Source organism: Cuculus canorus, chromosome 7 (genome assembly GCF_017976375.1).
Source record: "Cuculus canorus isolate bCucCan1 chromosome 7, bCucCan1.pri, whole genome shotgun sequence".
Lineage (NCBI taxonomy): Eukaryota > Metazoa > Chordata > Aves > Cuculiformes > Cuculidae > Cuculus > Cuculus canorus.
In genome coordinates this window covers 26,164,297-26,180,686 of record NC_071407.1, presented here as the reverse complement: position 1 = coordinate 26,180,686, position 16,390 = coordinate 26,164,297, and the positions used below count along the sequence as shown (strand labels likewise).

Genomic DNA, 16,390 nt, shown 5'->3' with positions numbered 1-16,390 from the left:
ACTGTTAACAATGCATTTTTGATTTCTGCAGACCTTTCATTAAGGTTTATCATTTAAGCTATCTTGGGATATAAGAGAAGGTTATCTGTAGACTGAAGGGCATAATAAAGCCTGCTTGCAAAATAGAGAGCCACAGTTATTAGACTAACTTTGCTGGAACCAGTGTCATTCAATATATTCATAAAAGATTTAGAGCAGAAGAAGTTTTAGATTATTTGGAGTGACCAAAATTAAAACCAACTGTAGACCTGCAGAATAATCTTATCCTGTACAACTTGAGATAAAAAGGCACATCATGTTCAGTGTATGTAAATGCAGAACAACATACACGGAGAAAAGATGGCTTAATTATGAATACTGGTGGGATCTAAATTAGCTTCCTCTGTCCAGAACAGATCGAGTAACTGTGAATGTCTGCACAAAGCACACTCATAAATAGACAAAAGATTAATCCCAGTCCACCTTTAACTTGAAAATACTTTTATTCTTTTAAGTGAGAAGCCAGAATTCAAAAGTATATAGGAAAAACATTTAGGCAAGTTATCAAACCTTCTGTAGAGGAAATATTAAAAGAATTGGCAGAAGATCTACAAAGACCGGATATAATAAAAATCCTTCTAATCATGACAAGCAGGGGAAAGACAAATACTGAATTACAGAAAACCAAAGACCATTAGCTTTGAGCTTTTTAGTAGATACTTTAAAACAAAGACAAGTCTCTTCCTATTACAACAGTGAAACCGTGGAACTTAATGTCAGTGTGCAGTGGAGATAAAAAGTATTATTACCTGAAATAAGTAATTAAACAAATTGATGGAATAGAAGTCCATGAAAAGGCATTCAATACATTGATGCAAATACTTGATGTGTTACTAAAGGCCAAGAAAGTAAGGCAGAAGTGTGTTACCGTATCTGTCTCATTCTTAGATTTTTCCAGTGCCTGCTCCTGGCCGCTCTCAGAGTTGACATACAGCTAGTTGGAGTGCAGTTATCTTTATCACAGAGGTATTTAGAAATGACAGGTTTGATTTGAGTTCTTTAACCATTCCTCTCCACCTCAAACTCTCCCACAGTTACGTTAATTTCTTTCCAGACAGAATTTATCTCAGTGTTTTATGCCTGTACAAGAGCTATGTGCTGTCTGAGAAGCAGACAAAGCCTTTGACATAATGTTCTTTGATTAAATGAGATATTTAATGAGCATATTTAGACCTGGTTCCCTCAGGAGATGATCAGACATTGTCACTGAAAAAATACTAGAAAACTCAAAATATTTTCCGTGCTGGTTCACCATAGCTTTCCATCCCATTCTGTTTAGAAACCCTGAGTCAGCACCTGGAGTACCTTGGGCTCTATGGAGGTGACACAGAAGCTGAAGATCAGATCCTTGAAAGTCTGAATGGGATTCTCCTGGCTCTTACTGAAGATAGCTAAGTATCACTCCAGATCACTATTTAACTATTTGCATTGCATCTGAAAGCATTCACTGGACTTTTTTGCCATTTGTGGTAATCTGTATTACAAGAACTGGTGCAGGAACTATAGATGTCCTCAGCCTCTTGTTGTTTTCCTTTCTTTGTATACTCATAAAACTACTTATAACCAGATAAAGTTACTGGTCACTAAAACACCTGAAGCTGTGCAGAAATTCTGAATTTAACATTCTATTTACCACAAAACAAACGCCTAGGGTCACCCCAATTTAATCCTATCAGGTCAGGAATTTAAAGAAATAGTTCCTAGTCTCCTTATAAGAAAGTTTAAGGTCTCTGCAGTCTCCCAAAATGACATAACCTGCATTTATTTGCATCTCCTGGCAGATGGTGACTCAGTACCTTAAGGACAATCGGCCATATTTCTGATGAAGAAAGCCTAAGGGAATTGACTCTTCTACTCGCTAGTCTAATAAAAGATGTTGTGCCTACCTACAATATTAATTGCTAGGCAATACCTCAGGAATAGAATCTTAATCCCTAACTTCCTATGCCTTACGCAAGCATCCTTTTATAGTTGGAGAAGATGAAACTGCTTTGCTGTCTGCTTTGCCACCTGTGCTTCATTTCAGCATGAAGTAGCATAATCAGCTGGAACCAGACTTGCTGCAATTCAAGCAGATGACTGTTCCTATACATTTAAGCTGAGACAGCCTTTAAGTAGCTTGTTAAATCAGAACCTTGGATCCCACAGATATCCACTTAGAACTCTGGGAAACAAAGCAACAAACAGTTGCAAACCTACTGCACATATTAACACTCTTATCATTACAGAGCAGAGATCCTTCAGCCTACTCAGAGAGAGTGGGATCTTCCTAATTTTGGCAAAAATCCTGAAGGGTAATCCACGATGTGCAGTGAAAGCAGCCCAGGTGCTTTCAGAGATAGCCAAGAATGGTACGTTGCACTAAAGTGTTACTATGAGGCACATTACAGCACATTAGCTGTGTTTCCACTCTTGAGTTTTGTTTCATGGCTACCAGCTATTGGTCTTGCAGCTGTAATTGTGTTATTTCAACATGGCAAAAAAAACCCAAGTCCCTCTCCTTTACCTACACAGAGGAAATGAAGAAGCCATGTATTGAGGCAGATTTGGTTGTAACTTTGATACCTCTGCTGGAGAGCACAGACCCAGAAATGTTGCTACACGCTGGGAGGGCTATTGGCCGTATCTGTTATGATAATCGTAAGTATTGACTTCGGAGAACCCTATTTTTCCTACCTGTAAGGAATTATTTTCTAACACACTGTAACCTGTAACTCATAAGTTTTTCATGAGACCCGAGCACACAATGCAGTTCAGCTTCCAGTTAGATATCCAATTCACACAGCTCAGACATAGGCCTGATCACATCCCAAATGTCTCCTAAACTCTGGGTTTCACCCTGTATTTTATTATCTTCAAGGTGATGCGATACATCTTTGTCAGAACTGCTCTGCAACTACAAGATCAGCAGAGCCTCATACATATCTCAATTTTTAGAGCTCCCATGGGGCCAAAATCTGAATGGCTTTGTCTTCTTCCAAAGTAAAAACAGCATTTATAAAGAAAAGCACTTAAATTGTGTCAAGATAAAAAATACTCTAAAACATACTGAGATGTCTGTGCCAGGAATTGTCTTTCCTGAAGACTGTTCCTTGTATATAGGAGCAATTTGTTCTTCCATAAAGCCAATACACTAGCCTGCCTGCTGGTCTCATGAATTAAACCCTTTTAGTTTACTTGCCCTAAGAGTTTAAGATTTTTCTTTTACCTTTAATTCCTGGACTGACCAAAAATATTTATAGCATACTGGAGGTAACATGGAACTTTTCACACAGGATCTTCTACCCATTTCCCTCTGCTTTCAGTCTATAGCTGGTATAGATTCTACTAGCTCCCTGCGAATCATATGTATTTGATAAGGAATGCTACATAATAGTGCAAAAACATATGATTACCCCATACGATTACCTGCAAGGCTCATGCAGCTACTGCCCACCAGCAGTACCACAGCACCACATGGGCAGACCACCAATCTGCTTTGCTTCTGCCAGAACACAGCAGAGATTTGACAAGATGACTAAGATACATGCTTTAATAATTTCTACTACTAACACAGCAATAAATATATCATAGAAAAATTAACTTCAGGCATTCCCTGACTGAATTACAACTGTATATGCCACGATAGCACCCAGACACTGCCTGGTGTCTGTCATACATGCTGTCATCCAAGTTGCAGTCCAGCTGTCACCAAGACACTGCTGCAAAAGCAGTGGCATTAAGCATCGCATTAAGCAATCATCACACGTATCTCATACTTCTTGTCATTCTCAAAATCATCTTAGATAAGCTTTCATTCATTACAGGGCAAACTACAAAAAGAAAGGACAGTGCTTTCCTAAGCAATCCTGCGTGTGGATGTGGACACCCGTGGTTAAGTACACCACAACCAGCACCAAATTAGTTTTTACTCACTGTACTCGGTTGACTTCCCTTGAGTCACATAGATTTACACCTGTCCGAGAACCTTACTCAATCTACAGAATCTTGAAAAATACCTTGAAATCAAGGACTCCAAGACTCCCTATATGCTGAGCAACTAACATTCAAAAAAAGTGGATGAGGCTGATTCCCCTTGATGAACTTCAAAGCAGTCTCTATCTCAGTGGTATCTTACAAACAGCCCAGCTACTGGCCAGGTGTCTTATTTTACAAAGATTATTATTTAAAACAAACAAACAAAAAAGAATCATTATTCTAACATGCAAAAAGCAGGTATATTAACATTTGCTATACGAGTCAGAACACCATTGATCCCTGAAGGCAGATTTGTAACTAGATTACACTTCATCTTAGGGTTCCAGTCCCTTCCACCTCCCTGCCTTTCAGCACAAAAGAAAGCATATGAAAATAAGGCTGAGATTCCTGTTCCCTGACAGAAATAAGCAAACCGTCTGTCCCTCACTTGATTTTCAGATACATACCAAGAAATACAGTCAATCAGATCTTGCTTTAGAAGCTGCACGAATAGTAGAGATGCTCATACAATTGCCCCTAAATATATTCACAGCAGCTTAATTCCTCGAGTTGAAGTAGAACCGGGAGGTTTAGCAAAACTGTTCTGCGTTTCTTACACAGACCTGAACCTACAGAACAAAAGATGGACAAATTCTAACAGAGTGAGAAAAAAATCAGATTACCTTGCTGGAAAGCATCTGTTGGACCCTTTTTACTCATTTAATTGGTTCCTACTTAATCATCTTTAAATACTGTGCTTACTATTACCAGGGGATCTTCAGGAAGAGCTGGTAAAGGTGGGAGTAATCACATCACTAGTCCGGATACTAACTGATTATGCTGAGAGTGAACCACTTGTCCACGTTGATCTATTGGCCTTATGCAATCTTGCAGACCTCGGTAAGCAAACGTTTTTGTATCTTGGAGCAAAATATCTTCACGTTGTCACAGTCTTCCCCCGTACATGCAGAAAGCCCACAGGCTTGCAGGTTTATGTTTCAGTTTGGGGCTAGGAGCATTTTTGGGGGAGGGGATGTTCTTGTTGGATTATTTGGGAGGGTTGGGTCTTCTGGTTTTGTGGTGTGGGGTTTTTTTTGTTTGCAGCAGGTTTTGGTTTTTTTAAACAGTACTCATACCTGATCAGGGACTGACCACAGTACCTTTATTGGAGAATAATGGCTCTTAACTGGAGCTGGTACTATATTAAAACAATTAAGGTTTAATAGATTTTGATCCAGAGAAAAATATATTCATGTGGTAAATAGAAAGTTTAATTAAATAGTTATTTATTAAAGTATTATTTCTATTTAATAATTAAGTTTATATACCTTAATGAAACTACTTCCCTTTTGATTTACACAACTTTCAAACCAAAGGTATCTCCACTGACTTAAAATGCGTCTGCCCTACTTTACAAAAAGTTGTAAGTGATGGAAGAAAGACCAAGTAGAAAAATATTACCATACTTTGTATATGGTCTGACTACAATCTGATCTACTGCTTCCTGCATTTAGGGGGAGAAACAGGGAAGGGGGTATCTCGTCACACTGCCACATCATTCACTAGTGAAGTCTGCCCTTCATCTCTTATATTTCTTAATACCATATACCATTCAAATGTGTTTTATGTCAGATAGCAGCAAACCTTAAAAATTTATCTTTGTTAACATACATCTTGTAGATGTTTAGGATCCCAGCAAAACTAGAAGTACCTAATCAAGGCAAAAAATGTATTACTACTGCAAACTACCATGTGCCAATTTGATATATTAAATAATCATACTACAGATGGATTTACAAGAGTCAGGGAAATTAAGCTAAGATTAATTTGGCAGCTATCGTAAGGTCATAGCTACAGTAGTTACACCAAAATAGTGTTTGGGAAAGTATGGAGGGAGAAGGGATGGAGTAGAGTTTTGCTGTCTCAGTGCTGTCCAAGGGAACAGAAGTGGCTATAAAAATCAGAAAAAGCATTGAAAGCCAAAGTAGCATCTGATCACTTAGTTTATAATGAGATATGTTTAGTATTTAATCAGATAAAGCAGAATTCAAAATCCCAACTTTATCACATACACAGATATAGCCAAGGAAGCTCTAAGCAAGACAAAGGTTGCTGAACAGCTGGTGAAACAACTGAGAAGAGCAGAGAACCATGAGAGGTTAGAAATTGTCTTCGAGGTCCTGCAAGCACTTGCGGAAAATGGTAAGGCTCCTTTCAGCTTGGGGGAATGAGCAGGGACAGAGCACTGGCACTCGGCTTAAGCTCTGGGTTCTGAGTTTGCCCGGGGTTCCTACTGACAGAACTAGCAATCCTTTGAGTGGAAAGAAGCCACAAAAACATTAGAAATCCTCAACTGAGCAAGGCTACAAAGCTTAATAAGTGAGCCAACACAGAAAAAAAAAAAAGAGACAGCCTAGAATTACACTCTATTTAGGTGAGTCCATAAGACAGCAGATTCAAGCTCATTCTCCATGGTGCATAACAGGAAAGCAGACTAGACAGACTTTTTTTATGAAAGAATTACAACCAAATACCTAATAAGACGTCTACTTTAAGCAGTGGTGTAACAAGCACCAACAAGAAGCCACCAGAAGTATCTAAATACCTCACACAGGCTTTAAGGAAAGGAAAATGCGCTGGAAATTGCATGACCGGCAATACAAGAAGTGTCAGAGATCAGTGCAGCAGCTTTGCTCATTCTGCCTTGGTGTCATCCTAGCACTAGGACAGCTGTTACCAACAAACAAGAAAGTGACTGCACCTGAAAAAAGGCAGGCTCAAGTTCAAGGATTTAGCTTCCTAGTTTTAAACACTTCAAAGACCCACAAGCTTTTCGTGTGTTTTTACTGTGATGTCTACAGATGCTCTGAAGGTGCAGTTGGTGGAGGCAGGCGTGCAAGAGGTGCTCTCTGAGATCCTGCTGAAGCTCCAGGGCAGTTCACAAGCTGAAGACACATGCATTGTGAAGGCTGCATCAGATCTCATTGTCTCTCTGCTTCTTGGAGGTAAAAATACTGACAGTCCGGATACATAAAGAACATCAAAAAGTCCCCTTAGCAGAGGACTTGCCATCTGCTGTTGCTTTCATTTCCTTAACAGGGAAACATCTGCAACCTGTTTCATAACCCTGAAGAGAATTCTTCTCAGACACCACGCTTTTTCACTTTTTATAGGAGCCTAGTGCTCACGCTGCCATGCTTCCCCTGCAGCACATGCACACGCTCCTCAAGTCACCTAATACCACTGTGACTGCTCCTGTGCAGAACACCAACTTAAGCACAAGAACTTCAGGCCATTGTAGCTGTACCCATGGTTGTCAGCTCACATCCTGCTTCTATAACGGGACTTTCAAAGCCTGCCAAAGAGCCAATTTTAAATCATCAGATTAAATTCACATGGTATTGAACTACTCATGATTCCTCTTTCACGACTCCAAATCCACGTACATGCTTTCAACATATAGATTAACAAATGAAATGTAACAACTTTCTTATAATGCAAGTTCTGCATCTATCTATCAGGAACAGACTACACACATTGCTGACCTACATTTTCCACTAAGTCTTTAAGCTGATTTCAGGAACAACACAAAAAGACTGAAAACCTAACAGCAACTTAGTATAAGTGTCCCTGTTATGTTGCATTCTGGGCAATACAGATTACAGAATAAAACATTAAGAACTGGACACTGCACTGCATCCCACCACCCCCAATCCCAAAGCAACCAACAAATTAAAGGTCCTAAATTATTAATTACAACAACAGTCTAAGTCATCATTGATTCAAATCTCCCCAAAGACAGACAGAAGACTTCACTTCAGAACTGATTATATACAGACATGAGGTGTTCTCTCTATCACACCACAGACATGTGCATGCAGAATTTTTTTTCTAAGGGATGTGGCATCATCTTCCAGAACGTTGGTAGTTACATCACATCTAAACACATTCAGCTACAGAGATAGGAGCAACAGCCGTTGGTAATTTTACCAAAAAAACCAGCTAACATTGGTTATTCCCTACCCTTCAATGTTGGAAAGCCACTGTTAGTGAGCAGAAAGAAAAGCAACACTATTAAATAGATTTCACCACTCCCTGGCTCTGAGACAGTAGCATCTTGCTTTTCTGCAGACTGGAGACTTGCACACCTTTAAGTTACAGATGCTAATTATGTTGAAGTAGTTTGAGGGACAATTGTGAAAAGTGGAGCACTCAGGTACACAAGCTTTCACACCATTTTTTGCCTAAATCACACATCATTAGAGAAATGGAAATGTTTCATGGCAAAAATTTGTCAGAAACAAAAAGAAAATAACAGTTATCGTTGCTTTAGCTTTTAAGTCACTTTTAGGAAAGGAGGGTTACTCAGACACATCAGGAGGAGAAAATACATCTCAAGAAAAGCCATTTCATCTTTCACACTTTCCTATTATAGAAAACAATGAGTCTTAATGCTATGCAGAGAGAAACAGACTCTTACAGGTGTGCTATGCTGAATCAGTCAGCAGAAGATACCTCACCATGTTTTCGGTCCTTTCTCACCAATAGCTACTGTACTGCATTCAAATTCAAGTAACAAGAAGTTTTTTCAATGCTGGTCAAATTTCTGCATTAATATGGGCATAATTATCATAAAAGATATCCTCACATCTGTCTGAACTTTAGCTGGCCAGTCTCCTGGTTCTCAGTTTTTTTTTAAAAGCAAGCTGTCACAGACACACGGCTACATCCCCTCCACAACCTTTCCAGTCTCCCTTTCTTCCCTGCCTTATACTTTCATCTGAAGTCAGCCATTGTGCACCATAGTCCTACAAAGGCCACAGAAATGCCCTTGGTGCCTTCAAACCGGCCATCTTCAATTTATTCAGCTGAATAGCTTGCTTTGTCACTCACTCTTCCTCCCTCCATCCCCATTAGATGTTTCATATGGCCAAAGTGAATAATCCTTTCAGGTCACAGTATCCGCTCCTGATGTATGCACAGCCTTTAATCTAAGAATCTAAAATTCCTATGGAAATCTGATCTCAGCATCAAATGACTTCTAAGGCAGTGAAAAGATGACAGACAGCTTTTGCAGCTACGAAAGTGACTGTTCCTATCAGACCAACTATGAGCCACTAAACCAAAAGTTCTGCTGCTATCCAAGCAAAAATCCATAGGAGAAATAACCAATTTGGAGATACGTGACAATCAAAGCAAGGCAACCACTAATGGGTTCTGCCTATTCACACTTTACTGGAGGAGAAAAAGCTCTGCCTTTCTTTCTGTTGAAAGTCGAGGAAGAAAGAGGGAAATTATGTTCAATTAAGGTTCATCTATACGAAGATCAAAGTATCTTGCCTGTAGAATTTTGTCAGACCAAAGAAGATGGTCTGTTCCTAGGAAACCTATTCCTAAAGAAGACTAGGCAATTTTCCTCATACACTAATCTCCAAAGATTAGGACCAGGCAAGAGAATATTTGAAGCATCACAAGCTAACACATCAGCTCTAGAGAACGTATGCATGAATTGACATAAAAAGGTTTTTGCATGAGTAGAATTTAAACTGCTTCACAGACTGACAGTTCTCTTCTTAAAATATCCGCTTGCATTTTATAAACATTTAACAGAATCTTATTTAACATACATAGGTAAAAATATGGTATAACTGAAATGCTAAGAGATTAAAGGAACAGTAGGCATTAGTTCAAAAGACAACGTGGAAGAGTTTCTACTACTACTTTGAAGTGGAAACATTCAAACTAAAGTTGTTAAAATTAAGAGAGAAATTTTTAAGTGGTGTACACAAAAGAATTAGAAGTCTGTACATCTTCAGCATGCAGTCAGTACTATGAGAAGCCGCTAAAGCTACTTCTGGCCAGATTCTATGTTTGTATGAAGTCTTAATAGTTCCATTGATAATTGTTTAACTCAAGTGAAAATGTGGTCTTCCCATATAGCGTTCACACTATTTCGCCATGTTTTAACAAACAGCATTCACTCATTAAGAGCACAGCAAAAGCAATGTTAACTGATGTCAGGAATATGCTTCCCCTAAGGTATAATACACTATATAAAATTAAATAAAAATATTTGTCGAATTCCATCTTCAAAACTTTCATTTCAGGAAAGAGGCAGAATATAATATGCAGGGTTACCTTTTGCTCTTTATGAAAAGACTCTCATTTCCTACCAAGGTGAGCTAAGTAGCTTCTGAAAACAAATGGGATGTTACCTCTGCAGAGCAAGTTCTCAGAGAAAGAGACGCAAACAGACACATTGACAAAATAGTGCAGAACTTGTATTGGGCAAAATGGTATTTCTTTGGAATGTACCAATCTGCTCTTACAACAGCCTCAAATAGACCAGAACTCTCTACATGACCTTATGTTTTCCTGACTACATGAGTGCAACACAATTAGACTTCTCATTTCAGAAAGGGGGTTTCTCAAAACAGGGAAGGAAAACTCAGGTTGGATTCTTTCGATGATGAGTTAATGGCAAATTATTTGATTGTATACAAGGAGTAACAGCAGCACAAAACTACCAATCAGACTCACCATTGCTGGATAAGATTCTAGGTCTCACAACAGTCTCTTAAAACCAGTAGAACAGCAAAATTGAAGTACTGAAGGTATCCTGTGGAGAAATGGAAAATGTCACCAGTATTCCACCCCGTATATAGTGGAAAATAAAGCAGTACTGATAAAGATATTGACTGGAGGAGACATGGCTTTGAATTTGACAGTGATTGTGCCTACAAAGCTCTCTGAAGCTAAGCTTTACTGGAAGGTCTTGGAATCTGCTTACAGGTGGCTTATGCCCATTTATCTTTAGAGTTGAAAGTTGCAAAAAATACAGTCCAAGTCTTATCAAGAAATGAAAACACTCAAGGCAAAGACTCCTCAACTTCTCGATTTGCATGATTAATTTCTTTCATTGTGTTTCTCTCTCACCTGCTTGGCTTTGCCTCTTTCTTCAGATGGCAACTGTGTACGAATGGTACAGCTGGGAGTCATACATCAGCTTCTGGACCTTTTGGAGAAACACGTAGAGAGTGGGGACGTCTCTGTTCAACGTGCTGCACTCTGTGCACTTCGAAACCTCGCTATACCAGGTAGAGTTTGAAGCCAATTCATTTACTGTGATTCTTTGTAAAGATCGGTCATTAAATGAGACCCATTCAGCTCCATTCAAGTCACCCAATTCCAGTCCTTTGTATTTTGAGGGGCAATTGACCTTTGCCCCCCTCGCAGAGATATATATTTGAATAATTCATCAGGACTTGATCTACATAAAGGGTCTAAATATAACAAAGTGTGATCTCATTGCCAGCTGCTGAAATGTTTCCATATTAACAGCATACAGCAGCTCAAGACAAAAATGCAGAACAGTGTTTATAGCTCAAAATAGAGCATGGGGTGAAGCTATCGCATCACAGCTGGTTGGGGGTTCATAAATCTGTTCCTCTTTGATAAAACCAATGCTCATTACAAATCCGGCCTTTTTAACACACTTAAAACCTAAAATACTTAACAGGGGTCTGCAAGACAGTCTGTTACAAATCACATTAGATCTTTCCAAGTGTGGGGGGAATGCATAGCACTTAAAATGTTATTCCCACACTGAGCTTTTCCTGATCAATTTGCAACATTTTTAGAACCTGGGAGCTGCAAGACGTTCTCTCACAATAACACATTACTTCTGCAAATACACAAACTCGATAGCACTTTCCACGATACAGTCTGCTAACTGGGGAAAGAAAAAGAAAGATTAAGTTCAAATTCAAATAAAACACAAAATAAAAATTAAATATGGTTATAACACTTGCAAATAGGCACAAAGGAAGTCTTCACATAATGGTCTTAAAAGAGAACAGGTGCTTAGACAAAAAAGTGATCATGCTCTAGTGAACGGAGTCTGTGCCACTGAAAAACAGACATTAGGAGCAAGTTACTTAACAGTGTCTGCTTCTCAATTTGCCCAATAGAAAGATGAAGTTGTAGAACCCTTCTCTCCTTAATTTCACTGTCCTGTCATTCCCCTACACCTCAAAAAACAGCCTGCAGAGGATGGAATAAAATTGCCCTGGAGGAGGCAGCTTTTGGTAGTACAGTCAAGCAGCATTAAGAATCTTTCCAGACAAGCTTCCGATTATTACCAGGGATTACTGCACTAATGACTGGAGCAAAGACAGAAGAATTAGGAGAGGAAAGCACAGCAACAAAAGCACAAACAATGGGGGATCAGTGAGCTCAAATACAAAAAGAAATCTCATTCTCAAGAAATATCACTTGTCACACATTTCAGTTAAAATGAACACGCAGAGAGTGAGCTTACTCATGGGAGTGGGCGAGTGGATGGATAATCTGAAGAATTACAACTAGAAGAAAGAAGAGAAACCATGCTGGGTTTATCCTCTTATGTACTTCATTCCAGGCAAGACTGAGATCAAAAGTAACCTAGATATTATAACAGCAACACCTAGCAAGTCTCTAGCTCAAATGAGAAGCCTAAACGGTCAGAAAGTCCTGACTTCATTTCTGAACACTCTAACAAGGTGGACTTTTTGCTAAGAGCATAAAACTCAAAACAACAGTTATGCTCTATCTGTATTTTCAGGTGTTTGTGTAGTTACTGAACTTCACATCAACATTTTGTTTCCATTTTCTAGTTGTTAACAAGGTTCAAATTCTGGAGGAAAACGTGGCAGAACGGATTCAGGCACTTCTGAGGTCAGAGATGCCTCCTGTGCAGTTCAAACTTCTTGGAACACTACGGATGTTAGCAGACGGTCAAGGTAGGGAATTGCTAACGTTTGCCAAAGTCAACTACACTCCCCCTTCTCCCCTCCCCCTGCAAGACCATGCATGTGCAGAGAGCCTACAGGCTGAGTGCCCTCCTAACCTAATTCCGCTCACTCTGGAGAGGTTCCAATAGAGATGATTGCCAGAAGCTGCAAGCCTTCCATACTGACCCTGTCAGCCTCAGACAGATGAGAAACAAAGCAAATGGAAGCATCTGCAAGTAGGCAGTGAGAAATGGCAACAGTCTAAAAAGATATTTTCCCACCAGCAAGGCATAAGCACAACAGAAGAGTCAGGCTAAGGATTTAGTGCCAAATCACAGGAAAGCAAATCAATAGAAGAATCAGAGAATATAAAATGGGGTGGGCTGGGATAGGGAAAAGCACAAAAAAATAAGTTTCTCCCAGTCATCCCATCTCTTTATACGTGTTGCCAGGTTTATCTTCCTGGTGTGGCTCAAATGTTGAATTTCCTTTGCATGTTGAAATACATGAATATCAAACTCTGTTTTCTACAGAGGTGGGTACACAAAGGCAACAATCCGCACTCTGTGCACAGAGTTGTATTTTGAGAAGCACGCACAACATAAGAACTACATTAAGATCTACTACACTATCTTGACTTATCCTTAGGCCTATTTAGGTTCTTACCAGAGCGTAACACAAAATGAAGTTTTGTGGGTTTGCTTTTTCTTTTTAGTGTTTCCATTCTTTCATATCACTAGACCAGTTGCTCTAAAGCACTAATCTGTACAGACCACCTTGATGTGCAGGTAACAAGAAATATGTAAGAAACAGACTCAGAAGAGTTATGACTGTTTTGCAAGGGGACACGACAGCTAATTTGGAACAACTACAATCACAAATTCATTAGTTATATGAAAGGAACAAATCTCCCTCTCCTACATTCGGTGTTGCACTCATTTACACCACTGAAGACACCACTTTGATATGGCAGCTACTTACATCCTTTTTCAAGTAAATACACCACATGGAATTTAAGTCTAGCACTTCCATTACTTCTCACTGATTTCAGTCAAGTAAAAAGCTGCTTTCACTTATATTTCACCATGACAGGAAATACACATTGTGAAATATACAGAAAATTTGGCCCTTCTTCCTGTTGGGCTTTGAAAGAAGCCATTAGAAGGTTATTTTGCTGAAGTTAATCTGAATTGTGACAGAAGAGACCATTTACTTGCTAAAATTGAGACATCATAGTAACACAGATCTAAGTTAATCACTAAATTATCTTGCTCCCCAATGCTATTTACCAGTCCTAGTACGCGTCTGGAATTTGGTACAAAAAACCTAACTTATTATATATGAATTGTTTCAGATACAATGTGTAGAGTAGAAAAAGAGGTAGATTATTCAATGCTTACCCACTCCTGCTTATGAGCACACAATTCTCCCACCTTTAATTACTTTCTATTCTGTTTACCCATGAGCTAGCATTGCCCTTAATTAACCTAGCTTGAAACTCTTACAAACACTCATCTACAAAGAAGTCCACACTACATTAGCTAATTGCATTATCTAGTATAAATTCATTACTCTGACAATCATCAGGCATGCTGAGGAGCACAGATTAGAAGAGGTAGGTTTCTTCCTAACTCTGGATAATGAAGTTCATTCTGTCAGCTTCATTACCCCAAAGAGACGTGAGACGATAACATTGACTCCTGTCTTTTCTGCTGCTTTGCTTCAGAGAAGCAGGACGATTTATGCATTTCAACAGCTAAATGACTTCCAACTCAACCTAAAGTTCAGTCCAACACACTATTTATTCAATTTTTGCATTCCGTAAGTCAAAAAGTCTTTCTGTGCCTGTTAAGAACTACTAAGTGGGTTTTATCTCAGAGCTCTATTGCTGGTAGACATCAGGAAGTCCCTGTCAAACTGTGTCAAGATGCCTCCTTTGAGCAAACCTCTTAGAATGATTCCACTCACCACCCCCTCCCCTCTTCCAGCCTTCTGTACTAAACTGGATTACCACTAACTCAGACTCACATGTCACATCTGACCTAGAAACAAAAGCCTTTCTGCTATAGGAAGGGTTGTGCAGATGGTTCTGCAACAACAAGCAGCTCTTAAATCAAAACAAACACATTCAACTAGGCTACAAACTCCCAGATTCCTTGTGGGATTTGTGCTATGGATTGTTCCTTAGCGTACTGGACAAATGAAGGAAGTGTCCATCCTTCCTCATCTCAAAGCTCCAAGGGACAAACTTCCCAGTATCTTAAAACCATATAGATGTTTCCCACATTTTTCCCTTTCTGAATTTGCTTCCAAAGGAGCAGGAATGTCCCTGGTGACCTTTCAGGCCCAGAATTATTTTAAAAGACTGGAAAAGCAGAAAAACACTTAAAGTGCTATAAGGGGCCTTTTCAAGGAACGTATAATTGCCATGAAGGCCTTTACCAAACTTTTCCTTCTTCAGAGCACACTACATAGTTATCTTCTGCTCTGGTCCTCCAGCATTGAGGAGATGGGGTTCCTGAAACAAAGCAAGGCAAACTAAAAGGCTCCTCCAAACTCTGGGGGAATCTTTGATGATGCCCAAGACAGTTCAACACACATCCTTAAGACCCGAGACATGCAATTACAGGCATATTGCAATTCTGTACTAAGACTTGGCTTCCTACAAGCTACCAACAGTAGTTATCACCGTCACAGAGAGCATCAGAACAGCAAGGACAGACTCTGAAGAACCCATGATTACCTCTGCACAGCACTCAGAAAGCAAGTGCAAGGCACAAAATGGGATAGGGACAACCCTCAAGAAGACTTCAGTATAGAAACAGAGATTTCAAAGATATACAGCTGCTCATTTTAAGCCCCGTTTCAGCAGCTTCTGAAAAATGACAGGGCTATCAGGACAGCTTACTTTGTTCTGTACCTCCCAGAGTTGCCCTAACACAACTGACATTCCTAGGGTAAAGATTTCCCAGATCCCTTAAAAGCCCAAAGCTTTCCTTACCACTCTTAAAGGCAGGTGTGGTCCTGGCTACTTCAACATTCACATTTCTGTTACAAAACAGCTGAGTAGTCTGATTTTGAATGTCTCTTGATGATGCTTTTATCTTCAGCTGATGCAGCCGAAATCTTGGGACAAGATCCCATGCTGCTCAACAGACTTGTACAGTGGTGCGACGCTAACGACCACACCGGTGTTCATGGAGAAGCAAACCGACTGCTAGCATCGATCTTGCGTCACAACAGATCCCAAGTACGAGAGCTATTGTTCTGATTTATTTATAATTTATCCTTCTCAAATACTTTTAAAGCTCATTAATACATCTAGGGGTCAATAGCTAGGGGTTAAGTGTTAAATAGCACATACAGTTTCATCATTAAAAACACGTAATTTAGCAGTGAAGAACCCTCCAGTCTGCCTCAACACCAGTAAAGGGGAGGTGAGCAGATAAGCAATGCTCCCCAAAGCCACACATGCTGCACAGAAATGAGCAACATGGTTACTTGCTGTCACTTGTCAACTTTTACCCTGCTGCAGTAAGGCTTAACAAAGCAGGTAAAGCTTTTCTAATTCCATAAATACTAATTTCAAACTTTAAATTAAAACTGCAGAGATAACACAGACC

General features: G+C 39.5%; 1 protein-coding gene across 2 annotated transcripts in view; it reads left to right on the top strand.

Annotated features, from left to right (window-relative positions):
- LOC104063050 (rap1 GTPase-GDP dissociation stimulator 1-like) overlaps positions 1–16,390 on the top strand; it is a 36,425-nt gene that overhangs the window by 12,326 nt on the left and 7,709 nt on the right. For both annotated transcript variants that reach the window (XM_054071497.1, XM_054071496.1), the window contains 9 exons: positions 1,319–1,429; positions 2,268–2,390; positions 2,554–2,679; positions 4,768–4,896; positions 6,073–6,198; positions 6,858–7,001; positions 10,959–11,093; positions 12,651–12,776; positions 15,878–16,017. In XM_054071497.1, the coding sequence (XP_053927472.1) occupies positions 1,319–1,429; positions 2,268–2,390; positions 2,554–2,679; positions 4,768–4,896; positions 6,073–6,198; positions 6,858–7,001; positions 10,959–11,093; positions 12,651–12,776; positions 15,878–16,017 (1,160 nt within the window). The remainder of the gene's footprint in view (positions 1–1,318; positions 1,430–2,267; positions 2,391–2,553; positions 2,680–4,767; positions 4,897–6,072; positions 6,199–6,857; positions 7,002–10,958; positions 11,094–12,650; positions 12,777–15,877; positions 16,018–16,390) is intronic.